Raw genomic sequence first — 25,608 nt, 5'->3', positions numbered from 1 at the left:
TGGGGTCCCCCCTAATTTAATAGCTAGCAAAGGCTAGGCAGACAGCTGGGGGCTGATATTAATAGCCCAGGAAGGGAGCCATGAATATTGGCCCCCTCCCAGGCTAGAAACACCAGCCGTCAGCCGCCCCAGAAATGGCGCATTCATAGGATGCGCCAATTCTGGCACTTAGCCTCGCTCTTCCACGCTGCCCTGGTGCGGTGGCAGGGGGTAATAGGGCTGGGGTTGATGTCAGCTTATAATGCCAGCTGACATCAAGCCCAGGTTAGTAATGGAGAGGCGTCTATAAGACACCCCCATTACTAACCCCATAGTAAAAGTTAAAAAAAACACAAACACCCAGAATAAAGTCCTTTAATTGAAATAAACACACAATTCTTTATTGTTCTAAATTAAACCATACTTACCATCACGCCCATTCCAGCTGAAGCCAACGATCTCCTGCAATAAAAGTAAAATAATAAACCAACCTCATCCTTACCTCTCCATGGTTCCCAGGGCAGCTCCAGCTCTGCTACATCGAGATGACAGGCTGGACCGCAGCAGAACGCCGCCATCCAGCCTGTCATCCCGCAGACACTGAGAAGCGCAGGCATGCTTGCGCTCCTCAGTGTCTCGCTGTGACGGCATCCAGATGAGCAGACAATGAACTCAGCTCACCTCCTGGACGTCCGTCACTGACAGCGTGGGAAACTTCTACTGCGCATGCGGGGAGCAGGAGAATTTTCCCACGCTGTCAGTGACGTGCATGAGGTGAGCCGAGTTCATTGGACATGATCTCGGCTCATCTGGATGCCGTCACAGTCAGACACTGAGGAGCACAAGCATGCCTGCGCTTCTCAGTGTCTGCCGCATGGCAAGCTGAACGGCAGCGTTCTGCTGCGGTGCAGCCTGTCATGTGAATGTAGCAGAGCTGGACCGGTCCTGGGAACCATGAAGAGGTAAGGATGAGGTTGCTTTATTATTTTACTTTTATTGCAGGAGATCGTTGGCTTCAGCTGGAATGGGTGTGATGGTAAGTATGGTTTAATTTAGAACAATAAAGAATTGTGTCTTTATTTCAATTAAAGGACTTTTTTCTGGGTGTTTGTGTTTTTTTTTAATTACTTTACTAGAAATTCATGGCGGTCATGTCTAATATTGGCGTGACCCCATGAATTTCGGGCTTAGGGCCAGCTGATAATGCCAAGCTGGCCTTAACCCCTTTATTACCCAGTGAGCCACCACACCAGGGCCCTGGATGAGTTGGGTACAGCGCCAGAAGATGGCGCTTCTATGAACGCGCCATTTTCCGGGGTGGCTGCGGACTGCAATTTGCAGCGGGGGTGGCCCAGAAAGCTTGGGCCTCCCTGCGCTGCGGATTCCAGCCCCCAGCTGCCTAGTTGTACCTGGCTGGACACAAAAATAGGGCGAAGCCCCACGTCTTTTTTTTTTTAATTATTTCATGAAATAATTAAAAAAAAAAGGGCTTCCCTATATTGTTGTGTCCGGCCAGGTACAAATAGGCAGCTGGTGGTTGGGGGCAGCCCGTTCCTGCCTGCTGTACCTGGCTGGACACAAAAATATGGCGAAGCCCACGTCAACATTTGCGTGGGGAGCAGTGATTTTCAGCTGCTGATATCTCCTTCTGGGCCGCGCATGGCAGTGACACCATGCGCGGCTCACATGGCAAGATCAGTGTGGGCACACAGGACGCAGCGCTGGAGGAGAGAGAAGAGAGGTGAGTATGAGTGTTTATTTTTTTATGTGCAGCATGATGGGGATGAGGGGTGCCATACATACCAGGATAGGGATGGAGGGGAGCCATGCATACCAGGATGGGGATGGAGGGGTGCCATGCATACCAGGATGGTGGGGTGCCATGCATACCAGGATGGTGGGGTGCCATGCATACCAGGATGGTGGGGTGCCATGCATAATAGGAAGGGGGGCATATCTGCCAGGATTGGAGATATTATCAGAATTGGGGGACATTACCCCAAAACCAGTGTCAGCAGCAGACCCGCTCTCCCTTATAGTGCATCGTGACCACACTTTGTTTACATTTTTTTTTCTATTTTCCTCCTCTAAAACCTAGGTGCGTCTTATGGTCCGATGCTTCTTATAGTCCGAAAAATACGGTACATACACACACATATATATGTGACATTTTTGACATATCTAGTACTGAGGTCGTCTTGCCTTGAACAGCAGTGGTAGAAGCTGCAGCTGCTCCGGCACGGCGGTACAGAAAGATCTTCCTGCACTTGCCATAATCCATTTCAGTACTGTCAAACAAACATTAGAACAGTCAGCATTAGGATTCACTACTACTTGTAATAGAAGCGCCATATAAAGTATGAAAATTGCAATTTGTCACAACCAACTCCAATCAAAAGCATGTTACATTAACCACTTACTAGTTTTCATCAATTTAATGGCCTGGGTTCTCTCATCTTGTTCCCCGACTCCATTTTCTTCCATCACATGATTTTGGATCTCCTCATCAGCCTCCATGAGGGGCTGCAATTTCTCAAGGACACGTGCAGTGAATTCAGAAATACGAGGAGACTTGGTGGGTGCAGTGTTTAGCAGGGAGACATCAATCATGAATATGTAAGTCAGCACACTGCAAGAAAAGCACTTGTGGTTAGACAGCGCAAAGGCTGGTGTCACATTCAGGATCTACAGACAAGCCCACAACCTTATCTATATGCCAAATTATGGCACAGGGACTTTACAAAGGAATTCCCCCTCGGGCTGGGACCCTTCTATAAGCCCAAACGGAGAGAGAACCTTCATTAGACAAGTGAACCTTCATTTTTAAAATGTTCAGAATGACTCCTTAATACACAGAAAACTCACTCACCTTCCAATTCGCTCTCGGACATTTTTGTAGACTTGGGTTAATTTCGGCTCCAGATAGGTCAGCAATCTGTGAAGTAACTCGGGAACTCGCCATTCCTGTTGTGCAAGACCTCCCTGAAGGAAGGAGATTAAACATGGTATTAATATATGGTACCATAAAGTGCATTGCCATCAGTGCTCTCCATACTGCAACAGGTGGAGGAAGGTCAGATGGCACCTCTGCTCTTCCATATAAAATGGCAAGGTGCTGACTTATGATATATGGCCGCTTCAGTTACCTAAATGTCAGTGCACCCGACAAGCCCTTACATCTTATCAAGGGGCCAGTGATTTGTTTTTCTCACTTCCGCAATGTGAAAAACACAACTTTATTGCATAAATAGCCATATGAGGACTTGTTTTTTGTGGGATAATTAACATTTTTAAATGCCACTATTTTGTCCATCCAGGACTAAGATATTGATAACCTATCAATATTAAATCAATTTGAGTCTGACATCCGGCCCCCCACGGATCAGCTGGTATCAGGCTCCACTGCCACCGATCGTGCAGTGTACAGAGCCGGGAACACTACAGCGCCATACTCTGTAGTGGCCGTTCTTGGGTACTACGGCTCAGCTCTTATTCACTTCAATAGGAGTGGACCTGTAGTACCTAAGGACAGTCGATACTGCAATACTTCCGGTGCCCTCAGGACCTGATAACCACTAATTACTCAGGAAAGGACATCAATATCTAAGTCCTTGACAACCTCTAACTTGTACACAACTTTTTGGGAGGGTGTTGTGGGGGTGGTGGAAGGAAAGACATCAATTCTGACATTAGTTTCCCAGCGTTCACTGTGAGGTATGAATAACATTACTTTATTCTCTACCTGTAGAAATTTGGTATTGCGAAAATTATATTCAGTCATTTTTATGTCTTACAATCTTTGCACAAGAAAACAATTTATTAAGAAAAAAAAATTGCATTTTCATTGTCTGATTTCAGAGCTTCATTTTTATTTTCATTAGTATAATTTTGATCATTTTTTATTAAATAACAAGATAGTTTAATAGCAGAGGTTGCTATACAAGTGGCGATACCAATTATGTGCATTTTAGCCTTTCATTTTCTCCTACATTTTCTTTTTTAATTTTTTCATCCCACAATCGGGTTTTAACTTTTCTATTACACTGCAATACTCCAGTACTGCAGGTTGTTAGGGTGCGGACACTGCGTTCAGTGGCTCCGTATGGATTTACGTCCGAACCACCCGCAAAACGGGATTTGGGCGTATGCATTGGCGGGCTATAGACTATAATGGTGCTGGCAGAGTGAATGTGCGCTCTAACTTGCATAATTTTTGGGCTCATATGCCTACTGTAGGAGGACACTCAGACGTAGTACAGTAGACTGCATCTGAGTGTCTGCTTCCAGTTGGAGTGTACACCCAAAAATTATGCATGACAGAGACATGTTCGCTCTGTCGGCACCATTATAGTCTACGGTCCTGACGGCGCATACGCCTGAATCCTGTTTTGCGGGGCGTTCAGACTTAAGTCCCCACCGGAGCCACTGAACAGGTGCCTGAAAGCAGCGGGTGAGCACACATATATGTTTTTTTAGGCACAGTCTTGGCAACCCATCAAATCCCTGGTATCGCGTTGCAAGGATACTGACGGTCTTGCAAAAAAAGCCCCCTCCTTATGTGAAAGCACAGAGCTGCTGCTATTGTATGTGACATTCTCGGGGTATGAATACGATCAATTTGCATTGAACGTGGCTGCTGCCGATTTGCATCAGCTGAATGCGGATGGGCTCTGCTCCTGAGGCTGCACCATACATTTAAGATGCTTTTAGAGAACATGCATTATTTAATGCACTTCAGGGCCTTTTGGGATCTCGTTGCTGTTCTCCTATGCACATACCAGGCATCGACAAAGGAGCCTCCTTCTCCGCTCACTGGAGACTCTAGCAGTAGCTCAAACAACCAGTACAATTTCCGAGGATCTCTGCTTTCCTAAAGGAGACAGAAAAACACATTAAGGTGAAGAAAATTTTTGCTGTGAAAAAAAAATAAATAAAAAATCTGCGTTTTTACAGGTATTTGGGTGACTACAGTGCGCTCCACTGAAGAGCCAGCATAGTCCTTCAATGACTGCAGAACCTGCTACTAGACAACATGCACAACTTGTTTTCTTGGGCAATGCTTAACGAAAACATTTATTTCCAAATGTAACACATGCACCAACAATGGCTGACCTGTGACTACAACATAAAATTGGAGAGAAGAAGACTTACACATGAAGTTGCCACACATGTTCCCCAGTCACTGTAAGTCTCCACTGTGATGTTGGCCAATGCTGTTCTCAGTAGTGGGCACAAAAATTTCCATAGATTTTCAACCTACAAAACAGTTTCATTAACCGATGCTTTTAATATACAACTCTGTGTCAAAAACAAAATCAGAATTATTTTTTTATGTCTGAATTGTAAATGATACATTTGTAAGATATGCAAATATGAGCTATCGAAATATGGGTGTATATCATACTGTATCCTGCAGCTAAAAGTTAGGCCTTCGCTTAATTGGTAAAAAGGTCTCAAGAAGTGGTAATCGGGATGCTCCATATCCAGGTTTACAGTATCATGAAGTGTAAAGACTCCTGAGCACACAAGAGATCCCCCATTGTATTACATCAGGATGTCATTATCCTTTGGAAGCATACTATAATCAAAGCAGTTCTTTGTCTAAAAGGTGTCACCAGGTTGAAGGAGGAGGAAGATTTCTAAAATGGGGTACAAAGACCCAAGTGTGAGGATGGAGGAAATTTAAGGGGGAGGGGTGGGGGGCAGAAACTGAAGGAAGGCTGGCATTCAGGGATGTGTCCCTGAGCGAGGTAGGCCATACCAAGGAAAGGGGGGGCCACACCAAGGTGTTATAACCAGGAGGAACTAGGTGAAGGTTTTTTTCTGGTAACTATGACATTATGTGAATGACCGTAAGTGTAAGGAATGTTTGTTTGTTGTAATGATTTTGTTATTTGTTTTATCAATTTTGTATTGCACATTTGGTTCAGGATACAAAATAATTTCTTTTTATACGTTTCTGTTGGTGTGCTTTCTTTGCTGACCGTCCCCTAGAATCTACGTAGGGATATTGTCGTGTGATTTGATATTGTCAATAATAATATTTCTTGAAGTTATTATCGCTCAGTATTCTTCGCATTCGATGTTGAGATTGTTCACTATAATGGTATTTCTTACACATTGATGTTGCTTTATTGGATAAGTTGTTCCCTGGTCCCCTAAACTGGACACAATGACCATACCCCATGTAGTTACATAAAGTACATATTTTAGTAAAATAAATCTTTGTAAATAGGCTCAAAAAAGAAAAAAAGTAAGTAGACAACTTAGGGAGGAAAAAGCTTCTGCTTACTTTGTAGTGTTGGTCCATTTATAAAAGTGAGTAAAGTAAATAAATACATTTATTACATCCGACTAAACTTGAATTGGCCATTAGATGGCTGACATGCAATCTGTAAACTAACTGTGCTCAGGGTCGTCATACATGAATGTATATGGGATCCTTATCACACAGGATCAGAACAACATGTTAAAGGGAACCTGGCAGGATCAACCCCACTAATCCGTATAGAGGGGCATGCAAGTCTTTGAAATATAAATCCATCAACACTTTTATATTTTCTGTTGCTGCATTCCTGATTAGAGTTTTCATTCACATGCAAATGAAGCATTAAGAGCTCTGTGCATGACAGTGCACCTAAATGAAATCTGTCAGCAGGATTTCACAATCCAAACTATTTATTAGTGCATATAGCTCTTTCAAAGAGAAGTTCAGCGATACCTTTACATGGCCAGTCTATTCCTCAGTTACTGAGAAATCACTGCTTGAATCAATATCCAAAGGAAGCAGAAGAGCTTTCTGTAGATCTGAAGGTTTTGTCACTCCAGCTCTATTCCTCGCCCACAGCCATCTCCTTCTGCTTGACTGACAACTCTTTTACCTGAAGTCACACATCATAAAGGCTGTCAGTAAAGCAGGAGGAGATGGCGCTGGGTGGGGAATAGAGCTGGAGTGACAGAGGCTTCAAATCTACCATAGCTCTTCAGCCTCATTTGCATACGAATTCAAATGCCAATCTCTCCATAACTGAGGAACAAAGTGACTATGTAAAAGGTATTGCTGGACTTGTCTTTGAAAGTAGTTTTTGGCCCAAAATTCTACGGAGTGATTCTCTTTAAAGGAGCCACTGCCCCCAGAACTTGTTTCCTCACCTAGCACCAACCTCTTTAGCTTGATTGATCGCTACTCAATCTCAATTTTCTAGCCTGGCACCTACATCACAGAGAGTGATCCAATCAATCAACCTAAAGAGGCAGGTGCTGGGCAGGTAATAATCTCGGGAGGCAGAGGATTGTTAAAACCTCCATCACACCCAAAACACTTGTCGCCTCTTTTGCATATAAATTAAATGCTAAAGCATGGGGAATGCAGCAACAGATAGAAGATTAAAATGTAAATCTATTGACACATTTCTAAGACCTGTATGCCAATACATGTGGTTTAATCTTACTGAGTGATTCCCTTTTATGCATTTATATAAGGTCTTGTTTACTACTTACATATGAAGTTTACAAAATTACCTTTTCAAATGTCCAATGCTTGGATCCTCTGATTAATCCTGCTACAATTTCGGCCACACATCTTTGTGTGCTTTCATGAGAGTCTTGCACCAAACGCTCCAGGTGCGGTGTAAGGACTGGTAAGAAAGCATCGTCAAAGTTCCTGAAAAGACCCTGGAAAAAAAGGAAAGATTTTATTAGTAATCTAGATGCTTTTCTTCATCGGATTCTTCTTTATTATATACTGAATGCAACCAAACTTCTCAGTTTCTTAATATTCAGTATATAGTTTCTAGAAGCATTCACACAGATTGGGCACATTTATAGGCAAGGATTCAGCAAGCATTCGCGTCTCATTGTCCTGACAGTTGTTGTAGAATAAGGCAGCCTATACGAAGTGAGAAATGAGGAGATAAACAGTGAGCCGTGTTCAGATTGCCAGTTTCCTCTCAGAATGCAGGATACATTATGGAAGGGCTGGCAAAAATCTCTATAAAAAAATCTGTGCACAGTGCTGAAGAAAGCAAATATTAATAGGAGACCTCAGTACTAGCAGGCACTTTATTTTTTTTGAATAGTATTTTAGGGAGAAATTTACCAGAATGACATTATATAAGATAGTCATAAACTTGGTTCTCCTTCTGCTAAAACCCACCCTCTTCTAGTTACTTTTGAAAAGTAGGGAGAAGTGGAATATAACAAAGTTACAACTTTTTTGCATAAACATTTGCAACTTTTTACAGCACTACAGTGGTGTAATGCCCTGGCTACATTCCCCCTTAATGTTTATTTTTACAACAGTGTTTATTAAATAGGAATTTAAACATTACATCTTTTGCACAATGTCAACTTTGCAATAGATAGAGAAGTACACCTTCGATTAACACTGGCTGGATAGCCTTCAAATCTAAGCACCCCAATAACTTAGGACCCCCATCAGCTGTTTGAAGGGGCCACAATAGTCTGGTCTCGTCATTGTTTGCCAGGTACAGCGTGGAGGCTGTGCATGTTGGGGTATGTGCATAAGACGTCTTTTTCAGGTGGATTCCGCCTGAAATAAAGGCCACTAAAATGGAAATAATGCACAGCAATGTAAAAACGACATTGCTGTGCACATGTTTAGTTTTATGTCACGTCTTTTAAACTAAGTGTTCGGATACCGTGAAATGGTTAAAAGTAGTAGCACGTTCATTTTTCAGGTGACTTAGTTTGAAACCTCCTGCTGTTTATATTTCAAAATTATAGGAAAGACACTGGCGGCAAAAAGTGCCAGCAAAACCGCCAGCTAAGCTGTCTCAGGAAGAAGATAGAGGACTTTTTCTTACAGCGACTTTGCTTGGGGCTCTGCCATTGGAATAAAGACGTTGTCTGAACACACCCTACTGCAGCCCAATTTAAAGCTTGTTTTTTGTACTAGCGTCCTCTGTCGAGATTGGCAGCTCAGTTCCGGTGTCAGAGATAATAGCAGCTAATCGGTGGTTGTGAGGTAGGCACAGTATGAAGAGGGGGCAGGTGTCACATCAAAGGAGAAGTCATCAATATCATTAGTCCTCACAATCCCTTTAAGTGATACAGAATTTCATTATAAGCTGACTAATAAGTTATGCTTTATATGATCTGTCCATAATAGAGCCTGTGAAGAGCACATACAATCACACTGATAATCGCAGGTGGAATAATCACGAGAGCTCACTATGGGGAAAAAACTGAAACACATTTCTATTTCCTAGAACACTGCAATTAACTACAATTCATTTTACCTTAAAAAGGCAAAACCTGCGAGGGTTAAATTTGTCCTTCCCTTTTCGATCTTCTAAAGAGAGAAATTTAATCAGCTGCTCAATGAATTTTTCATCAGTGAAGTGATCGTACACGATCTGTTCAGCCTACAATGAGAAGGAAGGATAGAAATAGAAGAGTTTTACATGGCACAAAAACAGTATAAAAACATGTGCCACCATTTACATATTATATCTCCGTGACAGGAGTATTTTTCTATTTATTGTGTTGATTCTGAAATAATGAATGCCATTTACTAGTGATGATCAAGTATGTTTCATTAACCCTTTCCAGCGAGCACGCTAAGGTGCTCGCCGAGTATTTCGGCACGCTCAGGATTTCTTTTATTATCGCCGCAGCTGCAAGTGTCACGGCTGTCTGACAGCTGTGACATATGCAGATATTGACTGTCCGTCAGCCGATCTCAGCATGTCACAGCTGTCAAACAGCCGTGACACTTGCAGCTGTGGCGACAATAAAAGAAATCCTGAGCGTGCTCGCTGGAAAGGGTTAATGAAACATACTCGATCATCACTATTATTTACCAATTATATTCATCTATTGAAGAGTCACTCTATCTGCTTACATAGTATGGCGCCATCTGGTGTTTAACCCCTTAAGCCCCGCGGGTGGTTTGCATGTTAATGACCGGGCCAATTTTTACAATTCTGACCACTGTCACTTTATGAGGTAATTACTCTGGAACGCTTCAACGGATCCCCCTGATTCTGAGAGACTGTTTTTTCGTGACATATTGTACTTCATGATTGTGGAAAAATTTCTTCGATATCACTTGCGTTTATTTGTGAAAAAAACGGAAATTTGGCGAAAATTTTGAAAATTTTGCAATTTTCAAAATTTGAATTTTTAAGCCCTGAAATCAGAGCGATATGTCACACAAAAGAGTTAATAAATAACATTTCCCACATGTCTACTTTACATCAGCACAATTTTGGAACCAAAATTTTTTTTTGTTAGGGAGCTATAAGGGTTAAAAGTTGACCAGCGATTTCTCATTTTTCCAACAAAATTTACAAAACCATTTTTTTAGGGACCACATCACATTTGAAGTCACTTTGAGAGGTCTTTATGACAGAAAATACCCAAAAGTGACACCATTCTCAAAACTGCACCCCTCAAGGTGCTCAAAACCACATTCAAGAACTTTATTAACCCTTCAGGTGCTTCACAGGAATTTTTTGAATGTGGAAGAAAAAAATGAACATTTAACTTTTTTCACAAAAATGTTACTTTAGACCCAATTTTTTTTATTTTCACAGGGGTAACAAGAAAAAATGGACCCCAAAATTTGTTGTGCAATTTCCCCTGGGCACGCAGATACCCAATATTTGGGGAAAAAATACTGTTTGGGCGCACGGCAGGGCTCGGAAGGGAAGGAGCGCCATTTGACTTTTTGATTGTAAAATTTGCTTGAATAATTAGCGGACGCCATGTTGTGTTTGGAGAGCCCATGTGTGCCCAAACTTTGGAGCTCCCCCACAAGTGACCCCATTTTGGAAACTAGACCCCCCAAGGCACCTTTCTAGATGCATAGTGAGCACTTGGAACCCCCAGGTGCTTCACAAATTGATTCGTAACAATGAAAAAGTGAAAAAAAAAACACTTTTTCATTTTTATGAATCAATTTGTGAAGCACCTGAGGGTTCCAAGTGCTCACAATGCATCTAGATAGGTGCTTTGGGGGGTCTAGTTTCCAAAATGGGGTCACTTGTGGGGGAGCTCCAATGTTTGGGCACACAGCGGCTCTCCAAACGCAACATGGTGTCGCTAACAATTTGAGCCGATTTTCCGTTAAATTTGTTAGAGGACACCATGTTGCATTTAGAGAGTCCCTGTGTGCCCAAACATTGGAGCTCCCCCACAAGTGACCCCATTTTGGAAACTAGACCCCCCAAGGCACCTATCTAGATGCATAGTGAGCACTTGGAACCCCCAGGTGCTTCACAAATTGATTCGTAACAATGAAAAAGTGAAAAAAAAAACACTTTTTCATTTGTATGAATCAATTTGTGAAGCACCTGAGGGTTCCAAGTGCTCACTATGCATCTAGATAGGTGCCTTGGGTGGTCTAGTTTCCAAAATGGGGTCACTTGTGGGGGAGCTCCAATATTTGGGCACACAGCGGCTCTCTAAATGCAACATGGTGTCCGCTAACAAATTTAACGCAAAATTGGCTCAAATTGTTAGCGACACCATGTTGCGTTTGGAGAGCTGCTGTGTGCCCAAACATTGGAGCTCCCCCACAAGTGACCCCATTTTGGAAACTAGACCCCCCAAGGCACCTATCTAGATGCATAGTGAGCACTTGGAACCCCCAGGTGCTTCATAAATTGATTCATAACAATGAAAAAGTGAAAAAAAAAACACTTTTTCATTTTTATGAATCAATTTGTGAAGCACCTGGGGGTTCCAACTGCTCACTATGCATCTAGATAGGTGCCTTGGGGGGTCTAGTTTCCAAAATGGGGTCACTTGTGGGAGAGCTCCAATGTTTGGGCACACAGGGACTCTCTAAATGCAACATGGTATCCGCTAACAAATTGAATGGAAAATCGGCTCAAATTGTTAGCGGACACCACATTGCGTTTGGAGAGCCCCTCTGTGCCCAAACTTTGGAGCTCCCCCACAAGTGACCCCATTTTGGAAACTAGACCCCCCAAGGCACCTTTCTAGATGCATAGTGAGCACTTGGAACCCCCAGGTGCTTCACAAATTGATTCGTAATAATGAAAAAGTGAAAAAGAAAACACTTTTTCATTTTTACGAATTAATTTGTGAAGCACCTAGGGGTTCCAAGTGCTCACTATGCATCTAGATAGGTGCCTTGGGGGGTCTAGTTTCCAAAATGGGGTCACTTGTGGAGGAGCTCCAATGTTTGGGCACACAGGGACTCTCCAAATGCAACATGATATCCGCTAACAATTTGAGCCGACAATTTGTTAGCGGATATCATGTTGCATTTGGAGAGTCCCTGTGTGCCCAAACATTGGAGCTCCCCCACAAGTGACCCCATTTTGGAAACTAGACCCCCCAAGGCACCTATCTAGATTCATAGTGAGCACTTGGAACCCCAGGTGCTTCACAAATTGATTCATAAAAATGAAAAAGTGTTTTTTTTTTTCACTTTTTCATTTTTACGAATCAATTTGTGAAGCACCTGGGGGTTCCAAGTGCTCACTATGCATCTAGAAAGGTGCCTTGGGGGGTCTAGTTTCCAAAATGGGGTCACTTGTGGGGGAGCTCCAAAGTTTGGGCACAGAGGGGCTCTCCAAACGCAATGTGGTGTCCGCTAACAATTTGAGCCGATTTTCCATTCAATTTGTTAGCGGATACCATGTTGCATTTAGAGAGTCCCTGTGTGCCCAAACATTGGAGCTCCCCCACAAGTGACCCCATTTTGGAAACTAGACCCCCAAGGCACCTATCTAGATTCATAGTGAGCACTTGGAACCCCAGGTGCTTCACAAATTGATTCATAAAAATGAAAAAGTGTTTTATTTTCACTTTTTCATTTTTACGAATCAATTTGTGAAGCACCTGGGGGTTCTAAGTGCTCACTATGCATCTAGATAGGTGCCTTGGGGGGTCTAGTTTCCAAAATGGGGTCACTTGTGGGGGAGCTCCAATGTTTGGGCACACAGGGGCTCTCCAAACGCAACATGGCGTCCGCTAACAATTTGAGCCGATTTTCCATTCAATTTGTTAGCGGACACCATGTCGCGTTTGGAGAGCCCGTGATGTGCCTAAACAGTGGAGCTCCCCCACAAGTGTCCCCATTTTGGAAACTATACCCCTCAAAGATTTTATTAAGGTGTATAGTGAACATTTTGAACCCAGAGGTACGGCACATTATTTGTTTACATTAGGTCATCATATTGAATAAGTTGTCATTATTCTTGAGCGCAAGTGCTCGCTACTTGAGTTTGCATCGGGTACTCAGGTATGCACCATGTACAGCGTGTGCTCGAGTGACATGCTCGAGTCCCTGCTCCGCATGTTTCACGGTTATTATACACCCAAAAAAAAACATGCGGGGATCGCTCGTGCATGGCAGGCAATCCCCGTAAAGTTTTTTGGCCGCGAAGCATATGGGGCAGAGACTCGAGCATGTCACTCAAATACCCACGATACTAAATGCATACCAGAGCACCCGATGCAAACTCAAGTAGCGAGCACTTGCTCTCAACACTAGTCGCCATATCGTCATCTTTTTTTCTTACTTTTGAAAAAAATCCCAACCCCAGCCCTAACCCTAGCACAACCCTAGCCCCAGCACAACCCTAGCCCCAGCACAACCCTAGCCCCAGCACAACCCTAGCCCCAGCACAACCCTAGCCCCAGCACAACCCTAGCCCCAGCACAACCCTAGCCCCAGCACAACCCTAGCCCCAGCACAACCCTAGCCCTAACCCTAGCCCAATCCTTACTCAAGAGTTTATTTTTGACGCCGTTCCTTGTGCGGTATAAGTGATTAGACGACTTTATTCTTCGGGTCGGTGTGATTACAGCAATGCCAGAATCATATGGGTTTTTATGACTGACAGCTGTCACACACTAAAAGACGCATTTTTTGTAAAATCTAGTTTTTGCATCGCCATATTTTGAGAGCTATAATTTTTCCAGATTTTGGCAGACAGTCATGTGACGGCTCGTTTTTTGCGGGATGACTTGACGTTGTTATTGGTGCCATTTTCAGGCACGTGACCTTTTTTGATCGCTTTCTATTCCGATTTTTGGGAGGCAGAATAAACAAAAACCAACAATTCAGGAATTGTTTTTTTTTTTTTTTTTTTATTCTGTTCCGCGTGTGGTAAAATTGATGAGGCAGCTTTACTCTTCGGGTCAGTACGTTTACAGCGGTACCACATTTGTATAATTTTTCTATGTTTTGGCGCTTATACACAATAAAAGCTATTTTATAGAAAAAAATATTTTTTAGTATCGCTTTATTCTGAGAGCTATAACTTTTTTATTTTTCGGCTGATGGAGCTATATGGCAGCTTGTTTTTTGCGGGACGAGATGACGTTTTCAGCGGTATCATTTTTATTTATATGCGTCTTTTTGATCGCGTGTTATTCCACTTTTTGTTTGGCGGTATGGTGATAAAGCATTGTTTTTTGCTTGTTTTTTTTTTTTTTTTTTTTTACCGTGTTCACTGAAGGGGTTAACTAGTGGGACAGTTTTATAGGTCAGGTTGTTCCGGACGCGGCGATACCAAATATGTGTACTTTTATTGTTTTTTTTTATTTTTTTTATAATAATATTTATTGATGGGTACATTATATTTTTATTTTTGGTGTATTATTTTTTTTATTTTTTTATAATATTTTTGCACATTTTTTTTTTTTTTCCACTTTCACACAGTTTATACACTTTATTACTTTGTCCCACTCTGGGACTTTCACTTTTTTTTTTCTGATCGCCTGCATGGCACAGGAATGGAGCACCATCCCTATGCCATGAAGGCTGTCAGAAGTGCACAGTGTGAAGATTGCTTGGAGATGCACTGCGCATGTCCAAGCAATCTTCCTGCTCTCTGGTGACCCGGATGTTGTCATGACGACATCGGGTCGTCATGGCAACACCCGGGAAGCCTTTGCAGACTGCGCTGGAAGCCGGAAGAGGAGGTGAGTATCGCCGATCACCTCCCCTTGCCCCCGCAATGCCGCGATCGACTTCGATCGAAGCATCGCGGGGGTTAATGTGCTGGGAGCGGTGCGTGACCGCTCCCTGCACATAGTACCGGGTGTCAGCTGTGACAATCAGCTGACACCCGGCGGCGATCGCGCCCGCACAGCCTGTGTGCGCGCGCGATCGCGATGACGTACTAATACGGGTCTGGCTCTTAAGTCCCAGGGCACAGACGCGTATTAGTACGTCAGATGTTATTAAGGGGTTAAAGTGTAATATTAGTGTGCACATCCACCTACTGAGCAGAAAGCTGGTGGACACACATGCTCACTCATCCTTCCCCCTGTTGGATCCTCATTCCTGATTGTCAGCATTGTTTGTTCTGGCTGCTTCTCAGTGACTAACTGATATATGGCAGGAAAGGCGCAGAACCTGTGCAGCAGCACGGAAGTATAAAGCACAGCGAAGAAGTTTCTAAAAACTGGCTTGTGATTAAGGGAGCCCATACAGATTAGATTAGCGCTGTATAAAAAGGTACTGTCTGCCCCAACACCGTTAATGAGAATTGGCAGATTGTGACCATACTGAACAATTGTCATCTGGGATGGTGAAACGAACGCGTGTTGGTTTTAACCGTATCAATTTGCCTTTTTTTTTCCTGGTTTTTTTTTTGTGTTGTTCCAATACACACAAAGGAAATAAACCTGTGTATAACAAAACATGTGTAATTGCAATAATTTTCTGGGAGAAATATTTCATTTTCTGGAACAATTTCCATGGTGCCAACACTTTCAGCCATGACGAACTCCTCCACCTTACACCACTAGGGAAGTTTTAATTCATGGGAAAAAGGTTTTTCCTATTTTCTGCAGTCTAAACCTGGGTGTGCGTCTTATGGTCAGATGTGTCTTATAGTCTACAAATATTCGGCAATTATCGCATTTTTCAAACACTTCTCAGGCATGAAGGATTATTTCACCAGATAATCAGCAATAGCTGAATAGTTAACTGGAAAAATCCAATATTGGTCCCTTTAAATCTAATGTGTATGGGGGTCCTAAAAACATACTATTTCTCTGCACTGACCCAGACTACATGGTCACACAGTTATAATCGAACTATCGGCAGGAGAACATTCAGGGACTCGATGTGAAGCTGCCAGTGGAAGGAGACTGACGGGAAACTTATTGGGGATTATAGCTACGGCAGCGGGAAGAGGCGCAGGCTAAGGCTACACTCACTATAGTAAGTCACTGTTCACTTTACTACTCTGATATCTGAACCCAGAAAGGTATTAATATTAAGAGAAGTTAAAGGGGTTGTCCCTTCTCAGAAAATCTTGGCCCATGGAAGCAGTTTGTTAAAAAACAAAGCAAGCTTTGCTTTACTCACTTTCCACAGGACCAGAACTGAGTCTCTGAAGCTGACAGCATGGCAGCCAATCAGTGAGCTCAGCGGCTAACAGACAGCATACCAAATGAGAGAAGATGTACAAGATGGACCACGAAAAAGTAGTAAAAATCAACCAAATTACAACTAGGATATGAAGCCTCTGATCGGGTCTCCCTTATATTAAAGGATGACCCTTCACTTGAAGTTGTACTGATTGCTACGGCCATTTGTGGTCCACCTTGTAGGTCTTTTTGTTTTGTATGCGGCTTATGTTCGCACTACACCGTGATTATCTTGATGTTGTGGGTCTCAGTCACCACAATAGGTCGGTCGATGAGGTGAGTGGGTTTCAGGGTCCCGCACTTCTCAAGGTGCAGACATTTGGTTACTGTTCAGCATGATTTCTGCCTTTGTATTGGTTTTGTCCTACATGTGATATTCTATAGTAAAGATGATTTTGAAGTGTAGTATCACAGATCGCCCTTTCTGCTTTTTCTTTAAGATACTGCTGTAATCACAGGACTTTTTTTGGGATTCTTTGTTAATCTAGTTGTATCTTATCAATCTTGGTCTCTGCCCCTCTGGCTGGGGAGGAAGTGAAGGAATGTAGTAACTTACTTCTTCTCCTATTTTGAAGCTAATTGAGCCAATATCTGAAGATAGTATGTATCATTGATATTCCAGATAAATTGCAAGTTCTCGACAATAGGTAAAATCATAAACCCAATGTTACACATGCTCTAGCACATTATTACATATTACTTACTTCAGACATTGCCTCTCTAGGTCTTCCAAGTTTTGGCTGCTCCGCAGGTGCATACACCAACAAGGTTCTGGATAAATAAAAAAATGTGAAAGACCAGAATATATATATGGACAAAGCAGACTGCAGCGTATTTGGTACTCGTTAAAAGGGTTGTCCAAAACAACAAAATGTATTGCTTAACCCAGGAATGTCAAACTCAAACACACAGAGGGCCAAAATCAGAGGACTGTGAGGGCCATTGTAAAATCTTCAGCTTGCGCCTTTTGAGGTAGTCTATTGTGGATTTTGACGTGTGTTTAGGATCATTATCCATTTGTAGAAGCCATCCTCTTTTAAACTTCAGCTTTTTACAGATGGTGTTATGTTTGCATCAAGAATTTGTGGAAATTTAATTGAATCCATTCTTCCCTCTACCCGTGAAATGTTCCCCGTGCCATTGGTTGCAACACAACCCAAAAGAATAATTGACCCACCCCCATGCTTAATGGTTGGATAGATGTCCTTTCCTGAAATTCTGTGCCCCTTTTCTCCACACATACCTTTGATCATTGTGGCCAAAGACTTCTATTTTAATCTCATTGGTCCACAAGACTTGTTTCCAAAATGTATCAGGCTCGTTTAGATGTTCTTTTGCATACTTCTGATGCTCAATTTTATGGTGTGGATGTAGGAGAGGTTTTCTTCTGATAACTCTTCCATCCAGGCCATATTTGTGCAGGTGTCTCTGAACAGTAGAACAATGTACCACAACTCCAGAGTCTGCTAAATCTTTCTGAAGGTCTTTTGCAGTCAAGCGGAGGTTATGATTCGCCTCTCTAGTAATCCTACGAGCAGCTCTCACTGACATTTTGCCTGGTCTTCAAGACCTTATCTTGACCTCCACTGTTCCTGTTAACTGCCATTTCTAAATTACATTTAGAACTGGGGAAAGGGCAACTTGAAAACGCTTTGCTATCTTCTTATAGCCTTCTCCTGCTTTGAGGGCCTCCACCATTTTCAGAGTGCAAGCCAGCAGCTTAGAAGAACCTATGGCTTCTGTGGCTTCTGTTCTTTGGCACAAGGTTAGAGGAGGCTGGGTTTTTTGCATCACCTGGCCTTTCCTAACGATGATATTGATGGTGATGAAGTCATAACCCTAAAAGGCTAATTAAGGTCTGGAACCTTGGTCAAAGTTATCTGAGCACATAAATCTGCAAGGGTGCCCTAACTTTTGCATTGGCCGATTTACCTTTTTGTAATTTATAAAATAGAAAAAATGACAATATAAATATATTTTTGCCTAAAATACAAAGGAAATGTGTCATATTTAATTTTAGGCCTTTTAGAGATCACTTAATCTAAAACTTGCTTAACTGTTCACAATAACAGTAATTTTGACTAGGGGTGCCCAAACTTTTACATGTCACTGTATATAGTTTATCTGACCTCTATCTAAATTAACCTTAAGGCCAAGAAAACCCCTTTAACCAAGCTAATTTGTTTACACTATCTTGGCCTCACTCTTAAAGGGTTATCCACATCTTCATATATGGATAATTTCTTATAGTGGTTCTAAAAACAGGCACTATTGCAATTTACTGCTTATTAAAAGCCGGTATTGAGATATTAACTTTTCTTTTGTTTAGAGCTTGTTGCCCTGGAGACCGGCCACCTCTGCAGTCTAGCACTGTGCTGAAGCTGGCGAGGATAAGGAGGTAACCGTGTGCTTCAGCGATCCCAGCCAGCTTCAGCACAGCACATACAAGCTGAAGAAAAGAGCTTGTAAGCAGTGCGCATGACCTGCTGTCTAGCAGCGGTGGCTGCAAATTCTAATAAGCAGTAGATTGCTTGCATTTTTAAGAACGATCTGACATTATCCATTCATGAAGATGGGAATAACCCATTAACTGTTTTAAGGGGAAATACATCTTAGAAACATCAAAGGGTGGAGTTCCCCTTTTAAGGAGCCACTGACATTTAAAGTTTTATTTCATAAATAAATAGCACACATGAAAATAAGAAACTTTGCAATTTATCATATCAGAGAAATCTTCTTTCTCTCCCATGACTGATTATTAATCCTCAAGATTGTCAATACACAGGTAAAATATGTATTCAGTGAAGACCATTTTTTCCATTAGTGAGATAGAATCTTATCAGTAGTAACTATCATCTATGTAAAGTGAATTAGGAGGGAGGAGTTCTGCTACCAGCTCCTCCCCTCTACATAGAACCTTATCAGCACCAACTGTCATCTCCTATCTCAGTAATGTAAAACTCAGGCTTTTTACCTGTGAATTGAGAATTTTGAGAATGAATGATCAGACCAGGAGGACAAAGAAGCAGATTTTGCTTATATGTTAGATTACAAAGTTTTTTATCTTCATGTGTACTATTGATTTATGAAGTAAAATTAATATGATGGTTACACTTTATGCATTGTAAACCATAGATAAAGTAACATAAAACGGTAGACCATGCGAGTCTTTCTACACGTTCTCCAATATTAGGCTAATGTAATCGTTAAAACAAAAAAGTTCAATAAAAAAACAACTTACTTTGGCCAGGTATAGTAGCCCCAGTGTGTCTTCTCCACAAAGCAATTGGTCTCCCACAATTCTTTTGTCTTTGGTAGACTGGCACTATTATAATGTATCCATAGGTTGTCGGACCTGTCTCCAGCCAGGATGGTGTCAGGTTTGGGACATCCACCTTTAACAAATTAGCACAATTATACCACTGCTAATGATATTAGGATTGTAAATTATAACTTGTGACTGGCTGTTCTGCTGTATATGTTCTATATGTATACATATACACACACACACACACACACCCTGACTCTATGCTACATCTTACAAGTACTAGATATCCACACATATAGAGCATTTCTACGTACTGATTTCATATGGACATATGGGCACTTTAATGTGAGGTCTCTTCAGCTGTTTAAGAATCCCAGCAACCGTGGAAATTGCCATCTGTAATGAAAAAAAAAAGATAATCAGAAACTGTTTTTTTAGAAAGTGTACTGAGCATTAAATAGTTCCTTAGTTATAGCAGCGGATCCAATTCAGGATTTCCCAATCAGAACGTCAGACAGTAGGTGTACAGTGGCATCCATCACCCATAAACGCCCAGAGTTAAAAAAATAAATATACATGTTTTTTTACTTTTTGCCCCTATATGCAACATTGTCTGTGCTATTCTGTAAAGCAACAAAAACCAGCCTGATGTATCTGTCCCTAAAATTACCAAAATGACACGCTGAGATGTGAAGGATATTGTAGATTTGGTTCTAACCCTAACCATTATGTTATACACTACATTTAACAGAGGCAACCTGCTTAGAAGAATGAACGTCTATCTACATGACTAAACAGTGGATTATACTGGAACAAGTCCCAAATGACAACTCTGCATTTGTGCCAGGGTTGCCAACTTGACTTTTCATTTTTTGATACAAGTTTTTTTTGCTTAAAAAAATAAAAAAATCAAGGACGCATTAAATTATTTTTTTACGGATGAGGCAAAAAAGTGCCCTATTAAGGACTGTCCTGGAATTTATGGACGGTTGGCAACCCTGATCTGTTCCACTTGTCATTTAGACCTGAAGAAGTCAGTCATTTATAAAATACCACACAACATAGGGCACCATTAACACATGTAAAAAAATAAATAAAATAGAAAAAGTGACAGCACCTTGCGGACTATAAGGGCATCATGATTCAGACACTGCACCAAGTATCTGATTGCACGAAGAGGTAGGACATAGTCATCTCTTAGGAGCAAGGACAAGAACCCAATGCCAATGTGCTCAAACTTCCATGGACTGTAATGAGGTGGTAAAAGCATATAGGGATCATAAGGATAGGCAAATACAATGACATCTATGCGATACTGTAAGGTAAGGAATAACATGGAAGCTACTTACAGGTTTCTCTGAGTGACACAATCGAGCAACATGTCGACTAGACGTTCATAATTCCTGTAAGAGAAACAACAAGTGGTGAGATGTTAGTGCCATCATTCAAAAACAACAGAAGTATGCAACCACAGTCATACATGGCAAAGTATGAGGAGGTTCACGCAGATTTTGATGTGGATTTTGAAGCAGATCTGCACAAAAATAGTTTCATATACTATTTGAATATGTTTCCTTTTTGATTTATATGGGAAATCCATGTTTTTTTCCCAACTAGGTGTTAAAAACCCAGCACAGGAGCAGAATTCTTGTCTATTCCACAAGGACCAAGCATGACATTGAAGTACTTATAAAATAAAAAAATAAAAAAAACACTTTAAAAGCCACACCAAAAACTGTTAGAAGGGCATTACGGTAACAAGAGGGCATTCACTAAGACTGGAAGAGAAAAGGTTTCAGCACCAGCATAGGAAGGGGTTCTTTACGGTAAGAGCAGTGAGAATATGGAATTCACTGAGTGAGGAGACGGTAATGTCGGATTCACTACACCAGTTCAAGCGGGGACTGGATGCTTTTCTAGATACCAGGCAGATTTCTGCATATACTTAAAAATAGAATAAAATAGTAGGTTGATACAGGGATTTATTCTGACTGCTGGTTTCAGAGTCGGGAGGGAATTTTTCCTCAGGTGAAGATTGGCTAAATCATTTGGGGTTTTTGCCCTCCTCTGGATCAACTTTAGCAATTACAGAACTAACAGGTCGAACTTGATGGACGCAAGTCTTTATTCGGCTTTACTAACTATGTAACTATGAAATACTGGTAAACAAACCCCCAAAACTTGTGGATTTCTCAACCTGGAAAGCATACCCTACCAAATTAAATGTAAGAGAAGCAAGCAGTTCAGAAGGCAAGTTCTGGGTCCTCCTCAGAAGCAGGACTCACCTTACAGACTCTGCGTTCTTCTCCTCCTGCCTCTTCAGTGCTAGAGATAGCTGGTCAGCGGGGGGCAGCTCTGCGCTGTTAGAGGGCTTCAGTGAATGCTGCAGCAGAATAGCAATCTGTATGCAAGACTCTGGGACCTGCAAATAAAAACAGAAATATGACTAATGACGTAGTATTGGATCAGACGTCTATAGTCCAAAGGTTCAATGACATTGTTCTTCTTATTACACACTTTCTGTGAAGGCAATAAACACTAACACTCTGATCTGAATGATGGTTAAAGAGTAGTGATGAGTGAGCGATCCCTACAGCCTCGACACATGCAGCCGCGGCAGCTGAAACTGAAATGCCAAACACGCCAAAACTACTCGGCGAGTACCTGAGCGTGCTCGTTTAAAAAGTTAAACGAGCACGCTCGCTCATCAATATTAAAGAGTAATTGTCATTGTAAAAAGCTTTTCATAGTGACATGTCGGAAGTTTTGATGGATGTGGGTCTGTGTGCCGAGACCCCTCTGACGACTGATACGAAGTGGTAGAAGTTCATAGCCGCGCAATGCTCTCCTCAGAAACTGAGACATTACTGGAAAATAATTAAGCCTGAAACCTGCTGTTATTCTGGCAGAAAGAAACAAAAAAAGAATGAGGCACCTTCTTCATAACTACTGAGTTTTGATGCACACCGAAAAAATTAAGTGTATATGTAGACCTTCAGTTTTTTGGCACGCTACGTTGTGTAGACCGGGCTGATCCTACAGAGACCCGGATCTTAAAATATGGCTCTTAATCAGAACCTGTCATCATTATTTACTGCTGAAATGAATGGTATGGCTGCATACCTTCTGGTATAACAAAAAATGTATTTCTTCAAAGTAATAGTGTGTGTCAGCAAAGGAATATCACGCTTTGAAGCCTAATGCAAATTAGCCTAGAAATGCATTTGGGGTGTGTCAATACTTTTAGAGGGCATCATCACGCCCCAAATACACTTCCAGGTTAATTTGCAAGTGGTTTCATAGCGTGATTTCTCAGCACTGGAACACGGAAACCTCAGATCACTACAAGACAGATAATTGTATTGTTGTTCAACAAGCCTATACAGTCATACTGCTAGTATGAATAATGTTTGAATATTTAAGTCATTCTGACAGGTTACAAATTAGGATGGGAAAGTAAAACTCTGTATTTTGGAACTGTTGGCTACTAAGTGCCTTTGACTTTTCATTTTTGCTGTGGTTATTTTTTCCGCCCTTATACTGTAATGTGAGGCTCTGCGCCTGATCACAAACATCAAATCAACCAAATAAGCACAATGTAAATGGCACGCATTACATCTGAATATATAAAAACCTCCTCGAAAATTCATGTGTGACCCAGTTACTACTTACCGAAAAATCCAAACCGATTGTTTCATACTGCCGATGAACCTTCTCAGCCAAATCGTCAAAAAGGCGAACTATGGACGGCTTCTCTAGAGACATTGCTTTGCTGAGACCTGATGAAACTATTGCTGGCCATGTCTGTACAATGCATTCCCAATCATGAAGGTTTGCTAGGCAGACTGCACCATGGTTTCCAAGGAGACAATACAAGGCACCCTAAAGACAAGAACTCATTTAAGTATCAGCACTGATAAGCCTAACCCCTTAACAATTTGTGATGTACATTTACCTCCTAGGTCACTGAAGGCTGTAAGAAGCAGGCTCAGCCGAGACCGAGTGATACCTGGCAGATGCCGGCGGTGTTGCATACACAGCCAGCATCTGCCACAGCAGCAGCAGGAGCTAGCTCTGATCACTGCTGTTAGTTATTTACAGCAGCATTTAAATGGCTTGCTTGCCAGTGCATGCGCACACCAGCTTCCATTGGTCTTCCCCACAATGCAATCGCTGGGAGTCAATGGTTTATCAGGGCACCGGGGGATTGCAGAATGTCCCCATACATCCTATATTAGTGCTGCTGTGAAGCTCAGCCAGAGGCTGGGCTTCATAAGAGGATCACCATTTCATTATGTACTGCAATACACTAGTATTGCAACATTTAATAGAAACATCAACATGTTAAAAAGTTTCCCAGAGAAACTGAAGAGTTAAGTAAAAAAAAACTAAAATAAATGTGTGTGTGTATATATATATATATATATATATATATATATATATATATATATATATATATATATATATATATATATATATATATATATATATATATATATATATATATATATATATATATATATATATATATACACACACACACACACGCTTCAACTTTGCAGATGGAGCAATAAAAAAAAATTATGAATCTCAGAAAATGGGCATACAAACTAAATTTTTGTTTTAACTACAATTTTTTTTTCCCATTACTTTTATTTTTTTATTTATCACAAGTTTGGTATCGCTGTAACTGTACTGACTTGGAAAATGAGATTGTCAAGTAATTTTTACCGCACAAAGAACGATGTAAAACTGAACCCAAAACACAATGGCAGAATTGGGTCTTATTTTACCATTTCATCACATGGAGTATTTTTTCCCGTTTCTCAGTACATTATATGGTAAAATGAAGGCCGTCATTCAAAACTACAACTCGCCCTGCAAAAAAACAAGCCCTCGTATGGCTCTGTCGACAGAAAAATAAAAGTTATGGATCTTGGAATAAGGGAAGGAAAAATTGAAAGCACAAGTCAGAGTCTTTAAAGGAATGGTATTAAATATCAATTACATGTAGATTATATTAACAGGGGATATCCTATTTAAACCATTCTGTATTGTTAGAGTGGCGCCTTCTTACAATAAGCTTATCACAGGGCATCCTACTGTTTGAGTCCAGCTCATTGTTGGGGATCCCATGTGGGAAAGCAGCAGCAAGTGTCCGATTTCCAAGCAGCAGCAAGTGTCCGATTTCCAAGCAGCAATTCCTACTGAAATGTATGAGCTGCTCATTTGGTGCATGGACATGATGGGTTCTCCAAAAGGAAAGACACCCAGTCCTAACTATATTAATACAGCATATTTTTTTCTTCTGTGGTAAGCATACTGGAATTCCTCATTTTGCTGCTATATATGGGAGAGACATTAATACTCAGCATCTTTCTTAAAATATTAATTCTCCATAATAAATAGAGATGGTAAACACTTGCTTTGAATTGTTGCTGAGTCACATCTTGTCTGTCTGGACGCAGGTATTCAAGTACGAGAGGAATGATATCACGGCAGCAGAAATTATAGGTTCCCAGAGCTGTGAAAAATGCTTGTTGAGCTTTGCTCCTGACCTGTGTAACAAGATGAAGTTATATCAGCGATTATTCCTTCAATGTAAATCGTGACCTGACCGCTCTGTACTATGCACATCAATATATCAGCTGCTTCCATGTAACAATTCACTTGTTACTAGTGATGAGCGCAGGTGCTTGTTACTCGCGTTTGCATCAAGTATCGCGAGCGCTCGACTGAGTTGTTCGCTTCTCTGCGGCTGCATGCGCCACAGCTGTTAAACAGCCACAAAACAAGTGGGGATTGCCCATGTTGGTCAGGCAATCCCAGCATGTTTTGTGCTGTCTACCAGTCGTGTAACACGTGGCTGCGGGGACTTGAACGTGGCATTCGAGCACCTGCGATACTTGGTGCATACACGAGCACCCTAGGCAAACTTGAGTAACGAGCATTTCAGCTCATCACTATTTGGTACT

The 25,608-nt window shown here is 41.6% G+C and overlaps 1 protein-coding gene across 1 annotated transcript in view; it reads right to left on the bottom strand.

Moving 5' to 3' along the window:
- PSME4 (proteasome activator subunit 4) overlaps positions 1-25,608 on the bottom strand; it is a 152,957-nt gene that overhangs the window by 23,814 nt on the left and 103,535 nt on the right. Inside the window, exons 27-41 of the mRNA XM_073673591.1 lie at positions 25,060-25,191; positions 23,306-23,515; positions 21,919-22,055; positions 20,983-21,036; positions 20,751-20,880; positions 19,948-20,029; positions 19,607-19,760; positions 17,070-17,136; positions 9,240-9,365; positions 7,501-7,653; positions 5,131-5,235; positions 4,721-4,849; positions 2,849-2,961; positions 2,400-2,608; positions 2,182-2,267 (exon numbers count right to left, since the gene is read on the bottom strand). Of these exons, the coding sequence (XP_073529692.1) occupies positions 2,182-2,267; positions 2,400-2,608; positions 2,849-2,961; positions 4,721-4,849; positions 5,131-5,235; positions 7,501-7,653; positions 9,240-9,365; positions 17,070-17,136; positions 19,607-19,760; positions 19,948-20,029; positions 20,751-20,880; positions 20,983-21,036; positions 21,919-22,055; positions 23,306-23,515; positions 25,060-25,191 (1,887 nt within the window). The remainder of the gene's footprint in view (positions 1-2,181; positions 2,268-2,399; positions 2,609-2,848; positions 2,962-4,720; positions 4,850-5,130; positions 5,236-7,500; positions 7,654-9,239; positions 9,366-17,069; positions 17,137-19,606; positions 19,761-19,947; positions 20,030-20,750; positions 20,881-20,982; positions 21,037-21,918; positions 22,056-23,305; positions 23,516-25,059; positions 25,192-25,608) is intronic.

The sequence above is a fragment of the Phyllobates terribilis genome, unplaced genomic scaffold (assembly GCF_046119375.1).
Source record: "Phyllobates terribilis strain yellow unplaced genomic scaffold, ASM4611937v1 Scaffold_3__8_contigs__length_932513732, whole genome shotgun sequence".
Taxonomy (NCBI): Eukaryota; Metazoa; Chordata; class Amphibia; order Anura; family Dendrobatidae; genus Phyllobates; species Phyllobates terribilis.
Note: the sequence above shows the minus strand (reverse complement) of the source record. Positions and strands in the feature narration are given on the sequence as shown.